The 21,304-nt window shown below is 43.7% G+C and overlaps 1 protein-coding gene across 1 annotated transcript; it reads left to right on the top strand.

The window, feature by feature from the left end:
- The first annotated feature begins 5,379 nt into the window (after window positions 1-5,379).
- Window positions 5,380-16,640, top strand: LOC140185279 (uncharacterized). Its single transcript, XM_072238667.1, has 2 exons — window positions 5,380-5,397; window positions 11,904-16,640. The coding sequence occupies exon 2, from the start codon at window positions 12,265-12,267 to the stop codon at window positions 13,804-13,806; it is 1,542 nt and encodes a 513-aa protein (XP_072094768.1). The 5' UTR covers window positions 5,380-5,397; window positions 11,904-12,264; the 3' UTR covers window positions 13,807-16,640.
- The last annotated feature ends 4,664 nt before the right edge of the window (window positions 16,641-21,304 follow it).

Here is a 21,304-nt window from a genome sequence, read left to right as displayed (position 1 = left end):
TTATCGGGGGAGAGGGTAGGATCCCTCGAGGACAAAGAGGGGAACATTTGCTCAGATCCAGAGAATGTGACTGAAATACATAATAAGTACTTTGCTTCAGTATTTACCAAAGGGACGAAATGTGGACTAGTGGAGAGTGCTGCGTATATAAATATGTTATGGAGTTTGGAGGTCAAGGAGGAGGAAGTAGTGGGTCTTCTTATGAGTATTAAGGTAAATTACATCGTGGCGTCTGATGGGATTTACCCAGGATTCTGAGTGAAGCAAAAGACGAGATAGCTTTGGCCTTGACCAGTAGCGTCATATCTTTCCTAGGCACAGACGAGTACCCAGAGGACGGGTGAGTCGCGAATGTTAAACCTGTATGTAAGAAGGGAACAAGGGAAAATGCAGAGAACTGTAGACCGGTAGATCTCACGTCAGTTGTACAAAAAACAGCCGGCGAAACTTCCTCGAGATTGGGTATATGAGCTTTTGGAAGCAAGGGCCTAATTAGGGAGAGTCTTCCTGTGGGGCAGGTCCCATCTTCACAACTTGATTAAGTTTTCTGACAAAGTGACGAAAGGCACAGATGCAGGTAGAGCTGATGATGTCGTGTACATGGATTTTACTAAAGCATTTAACAAAGTCCATCTTGAATAAATAAAGAGTTTGAAGAGACTTATTCGAGCTGGCGGTCTGTAGCTCGTGGTGTTCTGCAAGGATCTGTGCTGGGAGCTCTCCTGTTTAAATGATCGGGATGAAAATGTGGATGGGTGGTTTGATGCGTTTTTGAATGACACCAAGAGTGGTGCAGTTGTGGATAGTGAAGAAGATTAGATTGGGTTAGATAAGATTATGAGGACGCCCAGTCCTCGTTTATTGTCATTTAGAAATGCATGCATTAAAACATGATACAATGTTCCTCCAGAAAGATATCATAGAAACATAGGACAAACCAAGACTAAAACTAACAAAACCACATAATTATAACATATAGTTACAACAGTGCACAGCAATACCGTAATTTGATAAAGAGCAGACTATGGGCACGGTAAAAAAAAAGTCTCAAGTCCCGATAGCCCCACCATCTCACGCAGACGGTAGAAGGGAGAAACTCTCCCTGCCTCCAAGCGCCGCAAACTTAACGATGCATTGGAAGCACCCGACTGCAGCCGACTCTGAGTCCGTCCGAAAATTTCGAGCCTCCGACCAGCCCTCCGACTCCCAGCACCGAGCACCAAGCACCATCTCTGCCGAGCGTTTCGACCTTGTTGCATTTGATCCCAGAGTTTTTCTGTAACTATCCTTGTGACAGCTGAGCTGATTGAGTCCATTCGAAGGAGGCTGGGGACTCCGCTGCCTATTCAGTTGGTCATGGAGAGGATGTGACAGATTGTCTGTAATCTATAACAGTTTGCTTAATAACCTCCTGTCCACCACTAACACAAAAGACTCCGGGTTACACACATCAAAGTTGCTGATGAACGCATCTCTAGGAAGAGGTACAGGCGACGTTTCGGGCCGAGACCCTTCGTCAGGACGTCGACTGTACCTCTTCCTAGAGATGTTGCCTGGCCTGCTGCGTTCACCAGCAATTTTTATGCATGTTGCTTGAAGTTCCAGCATCTGCAGATTTCCTCGTGTTTGAGAATCCGTGTTGTTGCCAAGGACAGATCCATTCTTCTTGATGAGTTTATTTAGTCTTTTTGCATCACAGACACCGATGCTGCTCCCCCAACATAAAACAAGAAAGAAGACTGCACTCGCTACAACTGACTGGTAAAATGACTCCAACATCCTGCTGCACACTTTGAAGTATCACGGCTTCCTCAGAAAATAGAGTTTGCTGATCCCCCGCTTGTAAACAGCCTTGGGGTTGGTTTTCCAGTCAAGTCTGCTGTCGAGGTGAACACCCAAATATTTGTACTCCTCCACCACCGCAACCTCCTCTCGCAGAATGTATACAAGAATCGCCACCGTCCTCTTCCACCTAAAACCAATCACCATTTCCCTGGTTTTGGCCACGTTCAGGGGCAGGCGATTCCTCCCGCGCTATTCCACAATCCTCTCCACCAGTCCTCTGTGCTCCGACTCCTGTCCATTCCTGATACAACCAGCTACCGCAGAGTCATCAGAGAACTTCTGCAAGTGGCCAGACTCAGAGTTCCACTGAAAGTCTGAGGTGTTCAGTGTGAACAGAAACGGAGACGGGACAGTCCCTTGTGGGGCTCCGCTGTCACTCACCACTATCTCAAACAAAGAACTGCCCAGTCGTACAAACTGGGGTCTGTCGGTCAGGTAGTCAGTAAGCCAGGAGATAGTGGTCTTTTCTACCTCCATCCCTTGCAGCTGCTCGCTCAGAGGAAGTGATTGAATTATGTTGAAGGCACCACCAGTATCAGCCAGGAATGGGTGAGCTCGCTGCCACGGGTAGGTGACGGCACCATTCACTTCCGCAGGAGGCTGCTTGGCAAAATGTAGACGGTCCAATGAAGTTGGGAGGAGAAGATGGTGGCGCAACGCAGCGCGCACGGCCTCTCCGGTGAATGATATCTGTATTTGTTAAGTAGGGTACCGTGCACAATTCTGATTTGATGGAGACAGATGTGAGAGCACGGAGGAACATCTGGAGAAACTTCTGAAATGCCCGCTTCGCTGCCGCTGCTACTGTGTGGTCCGGAATCTCCGGAGCAGAAGGCCTCCGAGTCCTCGGCTTTGCTTGTTTTGGCGGCCGGGACAAGGTCGAAGGCGCTCGACAGAGGATGGCGCTCGGGAGGCTGTATTGGAGGGGCTGGTTGGAGGCTCGAAGTTTTCGGACGGGCTCAGAGTCGGCTGTGGCCGGGTGATTCCAATGCATCGGCAGTTCTCGGTGCCTGGAAGTTCATGACAGGGAGAGTTTCGCCTTTTTTGCCACCTGCTATCGGGGACTGTCGGAGTCGATCGGGAATGGAGACTTCTTTTAACCGTGCCCATGGTCTGTTCTTGATCAAACTATGGTATTGCTTTGCACTGTTGTATCTATATGTTATAATTATGTGGTTTTGTCAGTGCTAGTCTTTGGTTTGTCCTGTTTTTTTTTGTGATATCACTCTGGAGGAACATTGTACCATTTCTTAATGCATGCATTTCTAAATGACAATAAACGAGGACTGAGTGTCCTCATAATCTAATCATATGTGGGGCACTGGTGGTAGAACCAAGTGCGAGACACAGGCACTGAAGTACTAGGAACAGGACTAGGATGCAAGATCTGGGCTAGGACATGGACAAGAAACAGGGAAACTGGACGAGGAACTATGAACTTGGCACCTGGGTTTGGACTCCGAACCAGAGACTGGACAAGGACCCAGAACCTGGGTCTTGCCTCGGGCTCGGGCCCCAGAACCAGGCAAGGACATGACATGACAACAGGACTGGAGGCTGGGGTCTTGAGGCTGGAGCTTGGAGACAGGCTAGGGTCTTGAGGCTGGAGCTTGGAGACAGGCTGGGGTCTTGGGTCTTGAGGCTGAAGGCTGGGCTCTTGGGTCTTGAGATGCGGAGGCTGATAACTCGGAGACAGACTGGCAACTGTAGACCATCAACATAGAGCCGGGACTTATCCTTTGAAAAGCTGAGACTCATGTTTAACACGACACGAACATGAAACTGGACAGAACATAGACATAGATCCGGGACTCAACACCAAGTTGGGACAGGTCCCTCCGTCGGGTAACGGCAAAACGGCTGGACTTACCCAACAGAGGCAAAGACAAGACAAGACAGTCTCCCCCCCCCCTCCACCCCCCAGGGTAACAGCAGAACGGCCTGACTTACCCCACGGAGGCGAGGACAAGACAAGACAGATCCCCCCGCAGGGCAACAGCAGAATGGCCTGACTTACCCCACGGAGGCGAGGAGAAGAAGAGACAAACGCCAAAGAATGACAGACAATTGCATCTCTGCATCGGGGTTGCTCCGAGTCGCAGTTATGGCCAGCAACCTAGGCTGGATGTGGAAACAGCCGGATCCCTACCTAGCTCAGAGCAGCTGACGGCCACTCAGCTGGTCCAGGGAATCTTGACAGGACAAACTAGCAGCTCACACTCGACCCAAGGCCACTTATATTCCAAGCCCCAAGATGGGAATCAGGCGCCTATGATTAACTCAACCAAACAAGGGATCCGGAGTCCTGAGTCCACGGACCGGACCATGACAATAACCTACTCGAGGAACTCTAGACGTACCATACCACATATCCCTTTAATTTTCTAAGCTCCATGTATCCATCTAAAACCCTTATTGTATTTGCCTCTACCACTGTCGCTGGCAGTGTATACCACACAGCCACCATTCTTTGTGTAAAAAACTTACCTCTGACATCTCCCATGCACCTACTTGCAAGGACCTTAAAACGATGCCCCCTCGTGTGAGCCATTTCCGTCCTGGGAAAAAGCCTCTGGCTATCCTCACTATCAATGCCTCTCATTGCCTTACACACCTGTATGAATTTCCTGCATGATTTTTTCTAGGCTGAATAAGACGATGAGTTCACTGTGATTTTGATGTTCTTCAGGGCTCCGGACTAAGTGGTTAAACTCCTTCTTCCCCGCTCTTTTCAACGTTTTCTGTCACTTTCACTCATTTCAAAGGACTGTGCCTCAGACAGCTGGGTTGGTGCAATGCGCCTCTAAGGTCTGACAGCAGACTAGCGAGTGAATCTTCGATGGAGCAGAGTCAGAAACCAACGAGTTGCCAGCACCAGTCAGGGCTCTGGGGCTCCAGAAAGAGATAGGGTCTGGAGTTTACGAGGAGGAAGATGAATCAGACCAGCATGATGTGGCTACAAATGAAAGATGAGAAACATCTGGAAGCTGATTGATTTTTTTTAAAAATGGTTAATTTCTGGAAAATACTGGAGAAAATCAACAGATGTGGAGCAAATGTGGAGAGCAATAAATAGACAACATTTAGGCCGAGTCCCTTCAGCATGTTTGGACTGTGTACTCCTCTGCTTAGTTTCTGCCTGGACTGCAGAGTTCCTCCAGAATTGTGTGTGTGTGTGTGTGTGTCTACATTTCCAGCAACTGCAGAATCTCTTGTGTTTTATATCTGCATTTCTAAGAGGGTTGTACTTGGCTCTTGACAGGCGAAATGCCTGTTGATATCGAGTATATTATTTACAGAAGCTGCTTTCTGCGTTAAAACAGCTGCTGAGTTTTCTACACACAAAACACAGTGAGACACGGACGCAGAACCGGTGCTTGCAGAAACCTAACGGCACCGTGATTACCCCGAAAGCGGAGCCTTAGGAAGCACCCCGCCCCCCCCCCCCCGCAGCACCAATTAAATGCGCAGGCGCAGGCGTCGGGATTGTGACGTAACCGGATATCACGCATGCGCACAGTACACAAACGGCCTGGGAACGACCGGCATCAGGTGAGAGCGGATCGCCGGGCGGGCGGGGGGTTTCGGCACCGACTGAGTCCGGGCACCGTGGCCCGCAGTCCCGGGACAGTCCCTCTCTCTCAGCCCCACGATCCGTACCCGGGCCCCGGGGAGCTTCCGGCTGCTGGGGGAATGGGAGCCGATGGTCCCGGCTGTTATGCTGCGGTCCCGTCTCCCGGATGGTAGCAGCTGCCACATTCAGTGGTTGGGGTGACTCCGCTCCCCAATGATCCTACGGGTCCTTTTTACACAATAATGTAAATATCCTGGACAGTGGGAGGTTCACATCTACAGATGGGCTGGGCTGTCCGCACCACTCTCTGCAGAGTCCTGCGACTGAGGGAAGTACAGTTCCCATACCAGGCAGTGATGCAGACCCTCAGCATGCTCTCAAGTGTGCCCCTGTAGAAAGTTCTTGGGATTTGGGGAACCACACCAAACTTCTTCAACCATCTGAGGTGAAAGAGGCACTGTTGTGCCTTTTTCACCGCACACCACGGATGTACGGATCAGGTAATTATGATATTGTAGCCATTACTGGGAGTTGGTTGCACCCAGCAGTCTGAGGGATTTAGAGGAACAAATTTGTAGAGAGATCGCAGACTATGACAAGAAACAAAAGTTGAGATGGTAATGATTTTAAATTTCCATATATTGACGAGGACTCCCATACTGTAAAAGGACTAGATGGGGTAGAGTTTGTCAAATGTGCCCTGAATCAGTATGTAGAATTTCCGACGTAGAAGTGTGCAATAAGCTATTAGGAAATAATCCAGCGCTAGTGACAGAAATTAGTGTATGGGAACACTTTGTAGCTAGTGATCATAATGCCATGAGATTCCAAGTAAATATAGAAAGAGAGCGGTCTGGACCACGGTTTGAGATTCTAAGTTGGAGAAAGGTCAATTTTGATGGTGTCAGAAAGGATCTGACAAGTGTGGATTGGGACAGGCTGTTTTCTGGCAAAGGAGTACTTGGTAAGTGGGAGGCCTTCCGAAGTGAAATTTTGTGTGTGTAGAGTTTGTATGTGCCTTCCAAAAATAAAAGTTGAATGGTAACTGGTGCAGGGAACCTTGGTTTTCGAGCGATATTAAGGCCCTGAATATGTTGTTCCTCCAAATGCCTCAGGCTGTTGGGTGCAACCAAGACTCATTAATGACTACAATATCATAATTCCACGCCCTGAGCTCATCTGACTTTCTGTTGGATTTTAAAAGCTTCCCAGTATTTTTTGCTTTATGATTTGCCCTCTCTTTGGCTTTTATGTTGGCTTTGGCTTCTGTTTCTTTCTTTTTCAATCTTTTCATTGGTTTCATAATAATAAACATAACATAGTATTGATACAAAGTTATTGGGATCACATTGTTGTACTTAACATATTTAAATATACACCCAGTTGACACACAGGTATTAAACCTCCCAATTATAAAGGATGCAAATATAATATAATATACAAATTTTTTTTAAATATATCGTGAAAAAGGAAAGAAAAATAAATCCTCTCCCAAAAAAAAACAACCTAAACAGTGTTAACCAACTAAACTAAAAAAAAAGACCTGGGCTGTTGTGAAGCATTAAAAAAAAGAACCACTAATGTCGTTGACTCCGCTCCTCTCAACATGCATTAAAAAGAGAGAGAACAGGATTGGAAAAGGTCAGATTACATCATATGGAAGTGTTGAATAAATGGCCTCCAAGCCTTTTTGAATTTAATAGAGGGATCATAAATAACACTCCTAATTTTTTCTAAGTTTAAACACAACATAGTTTGAGCGAACCAATGAAATGTGGTGGGAGGATTGATCTCTTTCCAATTCAGCAAAATGGATCTTCTAGCCATTAATGTAAGAAATGCAACCGTCCGATGAGCTGAAGAGGTTAAAAGATTTGGTTCTATCATTGGTAAACCAAAAATTGCAGTAATAGGGTGGGGTTGTAAATCAATACTCAAAACAGTTGAGATAATATCAAAGATATCTTTCCAGTATTTTTTTAAAAGAGGACATGACCAAAACATATGAGTTAAAGAAGCTATCTCAGAGTGACATCTATCACACACAGGATTTATATGAGAGTCATAATGAGCTAATTTATCCTTAGACATATGAGCCCTATGCACTACTTTAAACTGTATCAATGCATGTTCAGCACATATAGAGGATGAATTAACTAATTGAAGATTTTTTCCCCCATTTTTCAATCAGTAAAGTAATCTTAAGTTCCCTTTCCCAATCAGTCTTAACTTTATTAGATACGTCTGGATGTATTTTCATAATTATATTGCAAATAGTTGCAATTACACCTTTCTGAAAAGGATTTAAATCTAATTTTTTTTCCAAAATATCCATTGAATATAAATTCGGGAAGGTAGGAGAAACAGTATTTAAGTAGTTTCTAATCTGTAAATTTCTTAAAAAGATGGGATCTAGGCAAGCTGTATTTGTTAGATAATTGTTCAAAGGACATGAAACAATTATCCAAAAATAGATCACAATATTGTACTATACCTTTAGTTTTCCAAGCCAGATATGCTTGGTCCATAATGGAGGGTTGAAAGAAAAAAATAGATATACTATGACTTGCTAGAATAAATTGATTCAACCCAAAAGATTTTCAAAATTGAAACCATATTCATAAAGTATATTTCACTATTAGGTTATCCATTTGTTTATACAATTTAGAAAGAGTAAAGGGAAGCAAAGTGCCTAAAATAGAACCCAATGGAAACCCTTGTAAAGAATTACATTCAAGATTTTTGACAGAAAATACTCTGCAGATGCTGGGGTCAAAGCAACACTCACAACACGCTGGAGGAACTCAGCAGGTCGGGCAGCATCCGTGGAAATGAACAGTCAAGATTTACCCAATGTGGACTTGCAGTTACATCCAAGTCCCATAACCAAATTTTAAATATCGAATATTAATTGCCCAATAGTAAAATCTAAAATTCGGCAATGACAAACCCTGTTCCTTTTTAGATTTCTGTAAGTATCTTTTACCCAACCTAGGATTTTTATTCTGCCATATATATGAAGCAATTTTGGAATTAACATTATCAAAAAAGGATTTCGGAATAAAAATTGGCACCGCTTGAAATAAATATAAAAATTTAGGTAAAATAACCATCTTAATAGCATTGATCTGACCGATCAATGACAGAGACATTGGTGGCCATTTAGTAAACAAAAGTTTATTCTGATCAATTAAAGGTAAGAAATTAGCCTTAAGTAAATCCTTATGCCTTTTTGTAATTTTAACCTCTAAATATGTAAAAAAATCAGTATCCAATTTAAATGACAAACATCCATGAATTGGAACCTGCATATTTAGGGGAAATAGTTCACTCTTATTAAGGTTCAGTTTATAACCAGAAAAATTACTAAACTGAGCCAACAAAGATAAAATAGTAGGAACGGATTTCTCAGGATTAAATGTATAATAACAAATCGTTTGCATATAATAACTTGTGTATTTCATTCCCACGTGTAATACCAAAAATGTTTGGTGAGACTCGGATAGCAATTGCTTAAGGTTCAAGGGGAATATCGAATAATAATGGACCAAGAGGACATCCCTGCCTAGTACTCCGAGATAAGCAAAAAAAGGGAGATCTTTGAATGTTAGTACAAACGGAAGCTACAGGGGTATGATATATCAATTTAATCCAAGATATAAATATTGGACTAAAATGAAATTTCTCAAGCACAATAAATAGATATGGCCATTCAACTCTGTCAAAAGCTTTCTCAGCATCTAATGAAATAACACATTCTGGAGTACTAAGTGAAGGAGTATAAATAATATGCATTAACCTCCTAATATTAAAAGATGAATAATGGTTTTTAATAAATCCAGTTAGGTCCACAGAAATAATTTGAGGTAATACCTTCTCTAACCTAGTTGCTAATACTTCAGAAAAAATCTTAGAATCTACATTCAGGAGAGATTTCGGTCTGTATGATGCACAATCAGTAGGATCTTTATTCTTTTTAAGAATTAAAGAAACAGAAGCTCCATAAGATGATTGCGGTAATTTTCCTAATCTGATTGCTTCTTTAAAAACTCTAGACAACAGAGGAGAAAGAATAGATGAAAATAACTTTAAAAATTCCACTGTAAAACCATCTGGACCAGGTGCTTTGCCGGAATTCATTGAGGAAATAACAGCTGTTATTTTTTCATCCGTAATATGAGTTTCTAATGTTAAACATTCTTTGGGTGATAATTTCGGAAAATTCAATTTCCTTAAAAAGTCCTGCATAGTGTTGGGATGGTGAGGAAATTCGGAATGGTATAAGGAGGTATAAGATTTGTTTATCTCATCATGATTAACTGTCACAGTGTCATCATGTTTGTGAATCTTAATGATTTGATCTTTAACCGAAGCAGTTTTCAATTGATGAGCTAATAATTACCCGATTTGTCACTGTGTATATAAAACTCATTTCTAGTTTTCATTAATTGATTTTCAATCGGGGATGTTAACAATAAGCTGTGTTCCATTTGAAGTTTGACTCTGTTTATAAAGCTCCTTACTAGGAGCAATAGAATATTCCTTATCAATTTCTTAAATTTTATCAACCAACAAAATACGTTTAATACGTTTTTACAAACCAACAGAATCAGAAATAACCTGTGCACGGATAGATGGTTTAAAAGTCTCCCATGTTGTCCCGTTGGAGATTTCTTCTGTAATATTAGTGGAAAAGAAGAGATCAATCTGCTCTTTCATAAACTTAACAAAATCCGGGTCTTGAAGCAAATTAGAATTAAATCGCCATTCTCTAATACCAGGAGAAGTATCCATTAACTTGCTGGGGCTTTGGCTTCTTATTTCAGCCATGGTTGTGTCCTGCTGCCTTTGGAGTGCTTCACTGGTGTGTATCTACCATGCAGCTCCCGAACTGCTCCCAGAAACTCCAGCCTTTGTTGCTCCACCGACATTCCTGCCAGCTTCCCCTTCCAGTCAAGTTTGGCCAGCTTCTCTGTCAAAGAAGCATGGAGAAGTTCAGTCCAGGAACAGGCCGTTTGTCCCGTCTGGACAGTGCTGAAAACAATTAAGCTGTCCAATGCAACGACCGGGACCACAGCCCTCCATACCCCAACCATCCAGGTACCTATCCAAACTTCCCTTAAATGGTGACATCGAGCTCACATGCACCATTTGTGCTGGAATCTCATTCCACACTCTCATAATCAATTCAGTGAAGAGGTTTTCCACGCAGTCCCGTTAAATTTTCAATAACTGGGGAAGCCACTTACCCATGACCTCTGGTTGTCGTCCTGCCCAACATCAGTGGAAAAAGCCTGCTTGCATTTACCCTATCTATACTCTCATAATTGTGTATCCTTCCAACAAATCCTCAAAGCAATGTATAGTTTCCTTGTTTATGCTTAGAGCCTTTTTTCGGTGTATAAGATGATGAGGGGCATTAATTGTGTGGATAGCCAGACACTTTTCCCAGGGCTGAAATGGCTAACACGAGGGGCATAGATTTAAGGTGCTTGGAAATAGATACCGAGGGGATGTCAGGGATAAGTTTTTTACACAGAGAGTGGTGGGTGCGTGGAATGCACTGCCAGCGGCGGTGGTGGAGGCAGATACAATAGGGTCTTTTAACAGCATCTCAGATAGGTACCTGGAGCTGAGAGAAATAGAGGGCGATGTGCGAGGGAAATTCCAGGCCGTTTCTAGAGTAAGTTGGCACAACATTGTCAGCTCAATGGCCTGGAGTATGCTGTAGATTCCTATGTTCTATGTTGAACAGCAAAATAAACTTGCCTATCCTACAATCCTCTGATAACTCCCCCGTCACTAAGTGTGATTTAATTATCTCTGCTAGGGCCCCGACAAATTCTGCACTTGCCTCCCGTTGGGTCCGAGGGAGCACCTTGTCATGCCCTGGAGATTTATCCACCCTAATCTGCCTCAGGATAGCAAACATCTCCTCTTCTTTAATCTGTACAGAGTCCACGATGTTAATGCTGCTTTTCCACACGCCCATAGACCTTGTGTCCATCTCCTGAGTAAATAGAGATGAAAACAATATTTAAGATCTTCCCATCTGCTCTGGTTCCACATCTGGATTGCCATTCTGGTCTTCCAGAGGACCAACTTTGTAGCTTGGAATCCTTTTGCTCTTAATATATCTCCAGAATCTCTGAGGATTATTCTTCATCTTTTCTGCGAGGGCAAACTCATGCCTTCTTTTAGCCATCCTGATTTATTTCTTATTTGTTCTCTTGCATTTCTTATACTCCACAGATTGGAGATGGCAGAAATGCCTTATTTTTTTTAGAGACAGGAAGAGCATCAGAGAATTTGATGGTCATTCCAGATACCAGCATTGTGCCCAGTTAGAAGATGATTTCTCTCTCCAACTTGGGTTAAACTTCACTGTAACAGTGAGATGCCAGATCACACCTTGACAACTCAAGTGATCTCATCTGAAATGTTGTTCTTCACTTATTGATGGATTTTATATCTCTTTTTTCAGGTTAAAAACGACAAGGAATTTATCTCCAGGAATCTCGAACACAACACGCCAGTTTTGCTGTCTCTGTGCATGTCTGTAAGAAGTGGAGGAAGGGATTCACTCGATCATCTGACTGACTGGCATGCCTGTCAGTCTACACAGGGGAGAGGCTGTTCAGCTTTTCAGACTGTGGGGATTCAAGGTCATCTCACGAAGATACATGAGCAAGTTCACACCGGGACAAGGCCGTTCACCTTGTCCTGTGGGTGAGAAGGGATTCAGTCGGTCTTCCCACCTGTGGACACACCAGTCAGTTCACACTGGGCAGAGGCTGGTCATCTGCTGAATTTGTGGGAAAGGATTCACTCGGTCATCTGACCTAATGGCTCACCAGCGATTTCACACCGGGGAGCGGCCGTTCACCTGCTCAGTCTGTGGGAAGGGATTCACTTCGTCATCTAAACTGAAGGTACATCAGCGCGTTCACACTGGGGAGAGGCCATTCACCTGCTCAGTCTGTGGGAAGGGATTCACTTCGTCATCTAAACTGAAGGTACATCAGCGCGTTCACACTGGGGAGAGGCCATTCACCTGCTCAGTCTGTGGGAAGGGATTCACTTCGTCATCTAAATTGAAGGTACATCAGCGAGTTCACACTGGGGAGAGGCCGTTCACCTGCTCAGACTGTGGGAAGGGATTCACTCAGTCATCTCAACTGAAGGTACATCAGCGAGTTCACACTGGGGAGAGGCCGTTCACCTGCTCAGTCTGTGGGAAGGGATTCACTTTGTCATCTCAGCTACTGAGACACCAGTCAGTTCACACTGGGGAGAGGCCGTTCACCTGCTCAGAGTGTGGGAAAGGATTCACTCAGTCGTCCACTCTAATGGCACACTGGTCAGTTCACACTGGGGAGAGGCCGTTCACCTGCTCAGACTGTGGAAAAGGATTCATTAAGTCATCTCTACTGAAGGTACATCAGCGAGTTCACACTGGGGAGAGGCCATTCAACTGCTCAGACTGTGGGAAGGGATTCATTTTGTCATCTCAGCTGAAAGTACATCAGCGAGTTCACACTGGGGAGAGGCCATTCACCTGCTCAGACTGTGGGAAGGGATTCATTTCGTCAGCTCAAGTTAAGGTACATCAGCGAGTTCACACTGGGGAGAGACCGTTCACCTGCTCAGACTGTGGGAAGGGATTCATTTTGTCATCCCAACTGAAGGCACATCAGAGAGTTCACACCGGGGAGAGGCCATTCACCTGCTCAGACTGTGGGAAGGGATTCACACGTTTAGCTCGTCTACTGACACACCAGTCAGTTCACTCTGGGGAGAAGCCATTCACCTGCTCAGTCTGTGGGAAGGGATTCACTCAACCATCTCAACTGAAGGTACATCAGCGAGTTCACACCGGGGAGAGGCCCTTCACCTGCTCAGTCTGTGGGAAGGGATTCACTTTGTCATCTCAGCTACTGAGACACCAGTCAGTTCACACTGGGGAGAGGCCGTTCACCTGCTCCGAGTGTGGGAAAGGATTCACTCAGTCGTCCACTCTAATGGCACACTGGTCAGTTCACACTGGGGAGAGGCCATTCACCTGCTCAGACTGTGGGAAAGGATTCATTAAGTCATCTCTACTGAAGATACATCAGCGAGTTCACACAGGGGAGAGGCCATTCACCTGCTCAGTCTGTGGGAAGGGATTCATTAAGTCATCTCTACTGAAGGTACATCAGCGAGTTCACACTGGGGAGAGGCCGTTCACCTGCTCAAAGTGTGGGAAAGGATTCACTCAGTCATCCCACCTACAAGCACACTGGTCAGTTCACAGTGGGGAGAGGCCGTTCACCTGCTTAGAGTGTGGGGAGGGATACATTCTATTATCTCAACTACAGAGACACCAGCGAGTTCACACCGGGTAGAGGCCGATTACCTGCTCAGAAGAGAGCAGGAAGAAATTCTCTCAGCCAAATCAACCAAATGTGCATCATTGATTTCACACTGGGAAGAGGCCATTCACCTGCTGTGAATGTGGTGAAGGATTCATTCAGTTATCTATCCTTATGACACACTACCAGGTTCACACTGGGGAGAGGCCATTCACCTGCTCTGAATGTGGGAAGGGATTCGCTCAGTCATCTAACCTTATGTAACTCTCGCTTCGGCTAGCAGCTTAATGTAGGGGCTGATAGCCCCCCAGCCCGGCCAAACGTAAGAAATCTCAATTAACAAACAGTACACAATATGTGATTAAACAACTGAGCTTTAGAATTCGTACTTTGACTGTAGGGTTAGTGAAGTAAACAAAGAAAAAGAAAAAGGGGCCACTCTCTTCATTCGCATTTTCTCATCTCTCCCCAGCAAAAGACCACGAAAATTTCTCTTCCAGACTCACACAGAAGAACAACATTTCTGTCATTGAATAGCCCTGCATTCCAAAACCCTGTTATCTCTAGTCGTAACCTAAACATTGCTGCTGGAGAGAAACCGTTACCTCAGCAGTGAAACATTGCAGAGAGGCCACTACATTAGCAGTGAAACCTTACGGCATGTTACACTTGTGACACACTACCGGGTTCACACTGGGGAGAAAGTTTCAATAAGCTGCGTGCTGGATATTTATCCATCCCCGTTGCAGAATGCAATTTCCACAGTGACTGTTGGTGCTGAACTCTGCAATTATTGCTGCTGGTCACCACACCCAGTTCTGCACCCTGGTCACTGGGCACGGGAGGAGTTTCTTCTGCTGCACATTCACGTTTAATGGGACTGGAGTTTAATATTCTGGATCTGAGACAAACAAATCAGTGTATTTTAAACTCTGTCTTTGTACTTAGTGAATTTATTTCATTTTAAAATCTTTTTATTGTTTATTATTGAGATCAACAAAAAATACATTAATCAAGTCAACATGTCAATATGCACAATGAGGAATTAAATTACCAAATAACTGATTAACAAAGCTAAACAATATATCAACAATAAAAAAAAGTGTTAAGAATATTTTTTTTTGAAAAAAGAAGGAAATTAAGAACCCCTACTAACTAAAGCAAAAAAAACCTTGCTAACAAAAAAATAAACAAAAAGAGAAAAGAAACCATTGGGAGCCTGACTGCGGAGCTGTACACCATACAAGCTTCCATAAAAGAAAAACATCAATCCACCAACTCAAATCTATTGAAACAAGAATCAGAAGGAAACCATCTTAATTAACTCAAATCCGATGATAGTAGCGGGCAAAAGAACCCCACCTTTTCTCAAAGTCAGATTGAGGATCAAAAGTTCTACTTCTGATTTTCTCCAAACTGAGACATAACATCACCTGAGAGAACCATTGTATCAAAGTGGAAGCAGAGACATCTTTCCATTTTAATAAAATAGCCCTTCTGGCCAATAATGTAACAAATGCAATTACATGTTGGTCTGATATAGAAATACCATGAATATATTGAGGGATTATACCAAAAAAACTGTCAATTTATTAGGTTGTAATTTAATTTCTAAAGCTTTAGAAATTGTAGAGAAAATGGAAATTACTTCAACCATTAAGTGATCCTACTTTTTTTCTTTGGAGGAATAAAGGAGTCTATTCCTTCATGGATCTGTTCCAAGAAGGCCGATTGATGTGTTTTGAGAAATTAGTAACTAAATACTCTCTCGTATTCACTTTTTTTTTTTGCAATATCTTATGGTCAGACATTTCTTACAAGTATATTTAAGTAATTTTCCATATATACAGGATTCTGATCTGTTAGACATTATTTTAAAAATGAATCCTTTTGTGAAAGTTTTATTGGCAAAATTAATAATTTACTGTTACAACAGTATAATTACCCTTCACTTAAGATTAAGCAAGATTGGGAAAGAGAGCTTAACATGACCTTGCTAACAGAGAATTTTGAAGTTGGTTAACTCTTCTTTGATTTGTGCCAGTCACCGTTTAATTCAATTTAAAATTGTACATTGTTACTATTTGACAAAGGAGAGACTGTCTAAAGTGTTTCTTAATGTTGATAATCAGTGTGATAGATGTAAAACTGAGACAGCAATATTGACACATATGTTTTGGTCGTATTCTGTATTGAAACAGTTTTGGAAATCTTAGTGAATTTATACCACACCTAGTGTATAGTAGAGAGTCAACTCAGGCCGGCTGGACCCTGCCAGTGATTCAGCTCCACAAAAGTCCTTTTAAATCCTCCCCTGTTGTTCATCTCTCACTCTCCCTGTGGTGATGAGTTCCAAACAGTCACCGCTCTGTGGGTGAAGAGGTTTCCCTTGAATGTCCTGCAGACTGAAGAAGTCAAGCTGACTGCAGTTCTGTCTGAGATGTTCTTTGCCCCTCAAATCTCTGGGCTGAGGAAGAATGACATTGGGAGTTAACTTCCTCGTTCAGGGCTCATTCCCACATTATGGGTCATTTTCCCTGCTTCTAAAGGCTTGTTAGAAAACACGTCCTCTAAAGATTGAAAGCAGAATGGGAAACCATTAGCTGGATGCTCAATGGAGCAGGGTCAGAAACCAGAGGTGGGTCTGCACAGGGCAGAGTTTGGGGCTCTGGACGATGTTCTGTGATTTTTCTTTCATGTGTGTTATTTCTGTTCCTCCTTCTGTCCAAGTTCGTGTTAATCTCAGTGGGATTGAGTGTAAATAGTCTTTTCTAAAGTAGTCATTTCAGTTCTTATTTATCTTTGTAAACCTTACAGATTGAAATGTGACCAAGATACTTTCATTAAAAAAGTCAATGTCGGTATTGATGGAAGTGTTTATTGCTTTTGTTGTATTTGGTAACTATTGAGCTCTGTTTGGCAGGTTTTTTTGAGCCTTGAACTAAATTTTGTGAAAAGTTTTCCTTATTTCGCACTACTTCCTATTTTCTATGCCTGTTGATATTCCAGATACGTGAGTATCAAGTCCCAATGAAGGGTCTTGGCCCGTAATGTTGATTCCCATTCATAGATGCTGCCTGACATGTTGAGCTCCTCCAGCACTTTGTGTGTAGTTCTCTAGATTTCTAGCATCTGCAGGTCCACTTGTCTCCCAGATGCTTATATGTTTCTTGAAAGAACAAGCTAGCAGTGGGGTTGTGTGGCTCTGTTGGTAAAATATTAAATAAAATCATTAAAAACAGGTGGCATGGGGTTGGAAGGTGTAGAATCTGTGGATAGAATTATGGAACAGAAAATGTAAAAAAAAAATCTGTGACAGGAAATGTATATTGACATCCAAACATAGAACATAGAACACTGAAGCACATTACAGGCCCTTTGGCCCACAATGTTGTGCCGACCCTCAAACCCTGCCTCCCATAAACCACCCCCCCCACCTTAAATTCCTCCACATACCTGTCTAGAACTTAACTAGTGTATCTGCCTCCACCACTGACTCAGGCAGTGCACTAACCACTCTCTGAGTAAAAAACCTTCCTCTAATATCCCCCTTGAACTTCCCACCCCTTACCTTAAAGCCACGTCCTCTTGTATCGAGCAGTGGTGCCCTGGGGAAGAGGCACTGGCTATCCACTCTATCTATTCCTCTTATTATCTTGTACACCTCTATCATGTCTCCTCTCATCCTCCTTCTCTCCAAAGAGTAAAGCCCTAGCTCCCTTAATCTCTGATCTTAATGCATACTCTCTAAACCAGGCAGCATCCTGGTAAATCTCCTCTGTACCCCTTTCCAATGCTTCCACATCCTTCCTATAGTGAGGTGACCAGAACTGGACACAATACTCCAAGTGTGGCCTAACCAGAGTTTTATAGAGCTGCATCATTACATCACGACTCTTAAACTCTATCCCTCGACTTATGAAAGCTAACACCCCATAAGCTCTCTTAACTACTCTATCCACCTGTGAGGCAACGTTCAGGGATCTCTGAACATGTACCCCGAGATCCCTCTGCTCCTCCACACTACCAAGTATCCTGCCATTTACTTTGTACTCTGCCTTGGAGTTTGTCCTTCCAAAGCGTACCACCTCACACTTCTCCGGGTTGAACTCCATCTGCCACTCCTCAGCCCACCTCTACATCCTATCAATGTCTCTCTGCAATCTTTGACAATCCTCTACACCAACCTTTGTGTCATCTGCAGACTTGCCAACCCACCCTGCTACCCCCACATCCAGGTCATTAATAAAAGTCACGAAAAGTAGAGGTCCCAGAACAGATCCTTGTGGGACACCACTAGTCACAATCCTCCAATCTGAATGTACTCCCTCCACCACGTCATTCTGCCTTAAGTAGGCAAGCCAATTCTGAATCCCCCTGGCCAAACTTCCCTGGATCCCATGCCTTCTGACTTTCTGAATAAGCCTACCATGTGGAACCTTGTCAAATGCCTTACTAAAATCCATATAGATCACATCCACCGCACTACCCTCTTCTATAATGCCTGGTCGCCTCCTGATAGAACTCTATCAGGCTTGTTAGACACAATCTGCCCTTCACAAAGCCATGCTGACTGTCCCTGATCAGACCATGATTCTCTAAATGCACATAAATCCTATCTCTAAGAATCTTTTCCAACAGCTTTCCCACCACAGACGTAAGGCTCACTGGTCTATAATTACCCGGACTATCCCTACTACCTTTTTTGAACAAAGGGACAACATTCGCCTCCTTCCAATCCTCTGGTACCATTCTCGTGGACAACGAGGACATAAAGATCCTAGCCAGAGGCTCAGCAATCTCTTCCCTCGCCTGGTGGAGCAGCCTGGGGAATATTCCATTGGGTCCCGGGGACTTATACATCCTAATGTATTTTAACAACTCCAACACCTCCTCTCCTTTAATATCAACATGCTCCAGAACATCAACCTCACTCATATTGTCCTCACCATCATCAAGTTCCCTCTCACTGGTAAATACCAAAGAGAAGTATTCATTGAGGACCTCACTCACTTCCAGAGCCTCCAGGCTGTGTACTACCAAATGGTAGTAAGCATGTGGTCCACAAAGTACAATGGGAGACAGAAAATGCGGGCCAAAAGTGCAATGTTACAATAGTCATGGAGGGTTGTCATCCAAGTGAACAGGAGAATTAGTGTGTTGTTGTTCTCAAAAGGAGGAATTCCTAGAATGTCTGCAATATGCTTTTTTAGAGCAGCTTGTGGTTAAGCCCACTTGGGGATCAGCTATTCTGGATTGGGTGTTGTAATGAACCGGAATTAATCAGGTCACTTAAATTCAAAGAATCCTTAGGAACAAGTGATCTTAATGTGATCAAATTCACCCTGACATTAGAGAAGGAGAAGCTAAAGTCAGATATGGAATAAAGGGAATTAGAGAGGCATGATAGAAAAATTGGTCAAAATTGATTTCAAAAGAACACGGGCAGGGATGAAAACAGAGCAGTAATGGCTGGAAGTTCTGGAAGCAATTCGGAAGGCACAGGATATACATATCACAAAGAGGATGTAGTATTCTAAAGGTAAGATGACAAAACCATGACTGATAAGAGAAACAAAAGACAACATAAAAACTAAAGAGAGGGCATAGAGCAAAAACTACTAGGAAGTTAGTGGGTTGGGAAGCTTTTAGAAACCAACAGAATGCAACTAAAATAACTAAGAAGGAAAAGGTGGAATTCATAGGTGAGCTAGCCAGTAATATTAAGAGGATACCAAATTTTTCTTCAGGTACATATAGTGTAAAAGAGAGGCGGAAGTGGGAAATGATGCTGGAGAGGTAGTAATGGGGTGGGGGTGCAAGGTGATGGCAGATAAACTGAATAAGTATTGTACATCACTCTTATCTGGCTTAGACGATAGACAATAGGTACGGGAGAAGCTCGCAAGAAGGACAGCCGGAGACCTTTTCTCCCAGTGCAGAAATGGCTAATATGAGAGGGCATCATTTTCAGGTGACTGGAGAGAAGTACAGGAGGACATCATATGTAAGAATTTTTGTTAAGCAGAGTGGTGCGTGGAACACACTGCCGGGGTAGTGGTAGAGGCAGATACATTGGGGACATTAAAGGAATTTTTAGATGGATTTTAGAAAAGTAGAGGCTGATCTAGGAGGGAGTGTTTGGGCCGAACGACCTGTACTGTGCTGTAGTGTTCCATTAGGCTGTTTTTAGTTACTGACTTTCCAGAATCCATACTTCATTACCAGTGCCAGATTTTACTGCACATCCATCATTGCCCCAAAGAAAGTGACAGTGAATGAGTCCTGAACAACCGCACTTCTTCTGGTTCAGGATCTCCGCACTCCTGATGGGGACGGCGTTCGAGGAGTCAGACCCAGCCTCCACAATGACAGAATGGCCATATCTTTTCAATTAAAATAAAGTGCTGGCAATACCTGGCACTTCGGTCAGCCTTCTGCAGAGAAACAGAGCAAATGTGTCAGGTTAATGGCTCTTCCTTAGAACTGATGAAAGATCACTGCCATAATTAAGAATCACATCACATCTGAATCATTAACTGCTTCTTTCTCTACAGAATGCTGCATTACCACATAATCCCTTTCAGTATTTTATGCTTCTTTTTTCCCCAGATTTCCACCATTTTTTCTCCTTGGAGATGTAGTAAGTGGTACAAACCATAGGTTGGAGAATGTTGTTAAACGCTGGATGGAACTGCACAAATTTAGCCAAATACGGAATATTCATAATTATTTCCAGTATTTGGCTTAAGGCATACGGCAGAAAGGCCGTGGGATGTCTGAAAGAAGTTCGTAGTCACTGGAGTGTACTCACATTCTCCCCTGATTATCGCCGATTTCTTAATGGAACCAGTTCTAGTCAATAAGCTTTCGTTACCAATGAAGTCCAGCCAGATGGTTAGATTAATTTATGTGGAAATAATCCATTGCCACATGCCAGCATTGTCCGAGGTGCAACCCTACCCCGTCCCTTTCGTCCAACTCTCCGGCATCCCTCTCCCCCCACCAACTCAACCACGCATCGTCCCTCACTCCCCCATTTACAACCCTCCCCTTCGTCCCACTCCCGCGCCATCGCTTCCATCCGACGTTCCTATCCACACTGCTCCCGTTTCCGGAGGTCCCCCTCCCCAGTCACCCGCCCCGGCACAAACTTCGCTTCTCTGGCGACAACGATCCAGATCGAGTTACGTCCCCCACTCCGACACCTACCGTTACGTCATTACGCTTGCAATGACGTATGACGCCAGAGCCCGGGGAGGGGGGGCGGAACAGCCCGACAGGAATTCTCAGCGGAGAGGAGGAGGAGTCACACAAACAAGCTCCGCCTCTCTCATTGGGTTGGTGCAATATCAGCTATTTTACATTGTCAGCCAGATTCCGAAAGAAGTTTCTCTACAGGGGAGAAAAAGACAACATATGCCAAAGACTGAGAGGAATTGCACCAAATCTGCTTCAAAAGTTGAAGAGAAGTAGGATAAGCAGGCGTTGTGTAGACAGTCGGTCTAACTTAATGGAGGGAAGACTAGCA

Source organism: Mobula birostris, chromosome 20 (assembly GCF_030028105.1).
Source record: "Mobula birostris isolate sMobBir1 chromosome 20, sMobBir1.hap1, whole genome shotgun sequence".
Classification (NCBI taxonomy): Eukaryota; Metazoa; Chordata; class Chondrichthyes; order Myliobatiformes; family Myliobatidae; genus Mobula; species Mobula birostris.
Note: the sequence above shows the minus strand (reverse complement) of the source record. Positions and strands in the feature narration are given on the sequence as shown.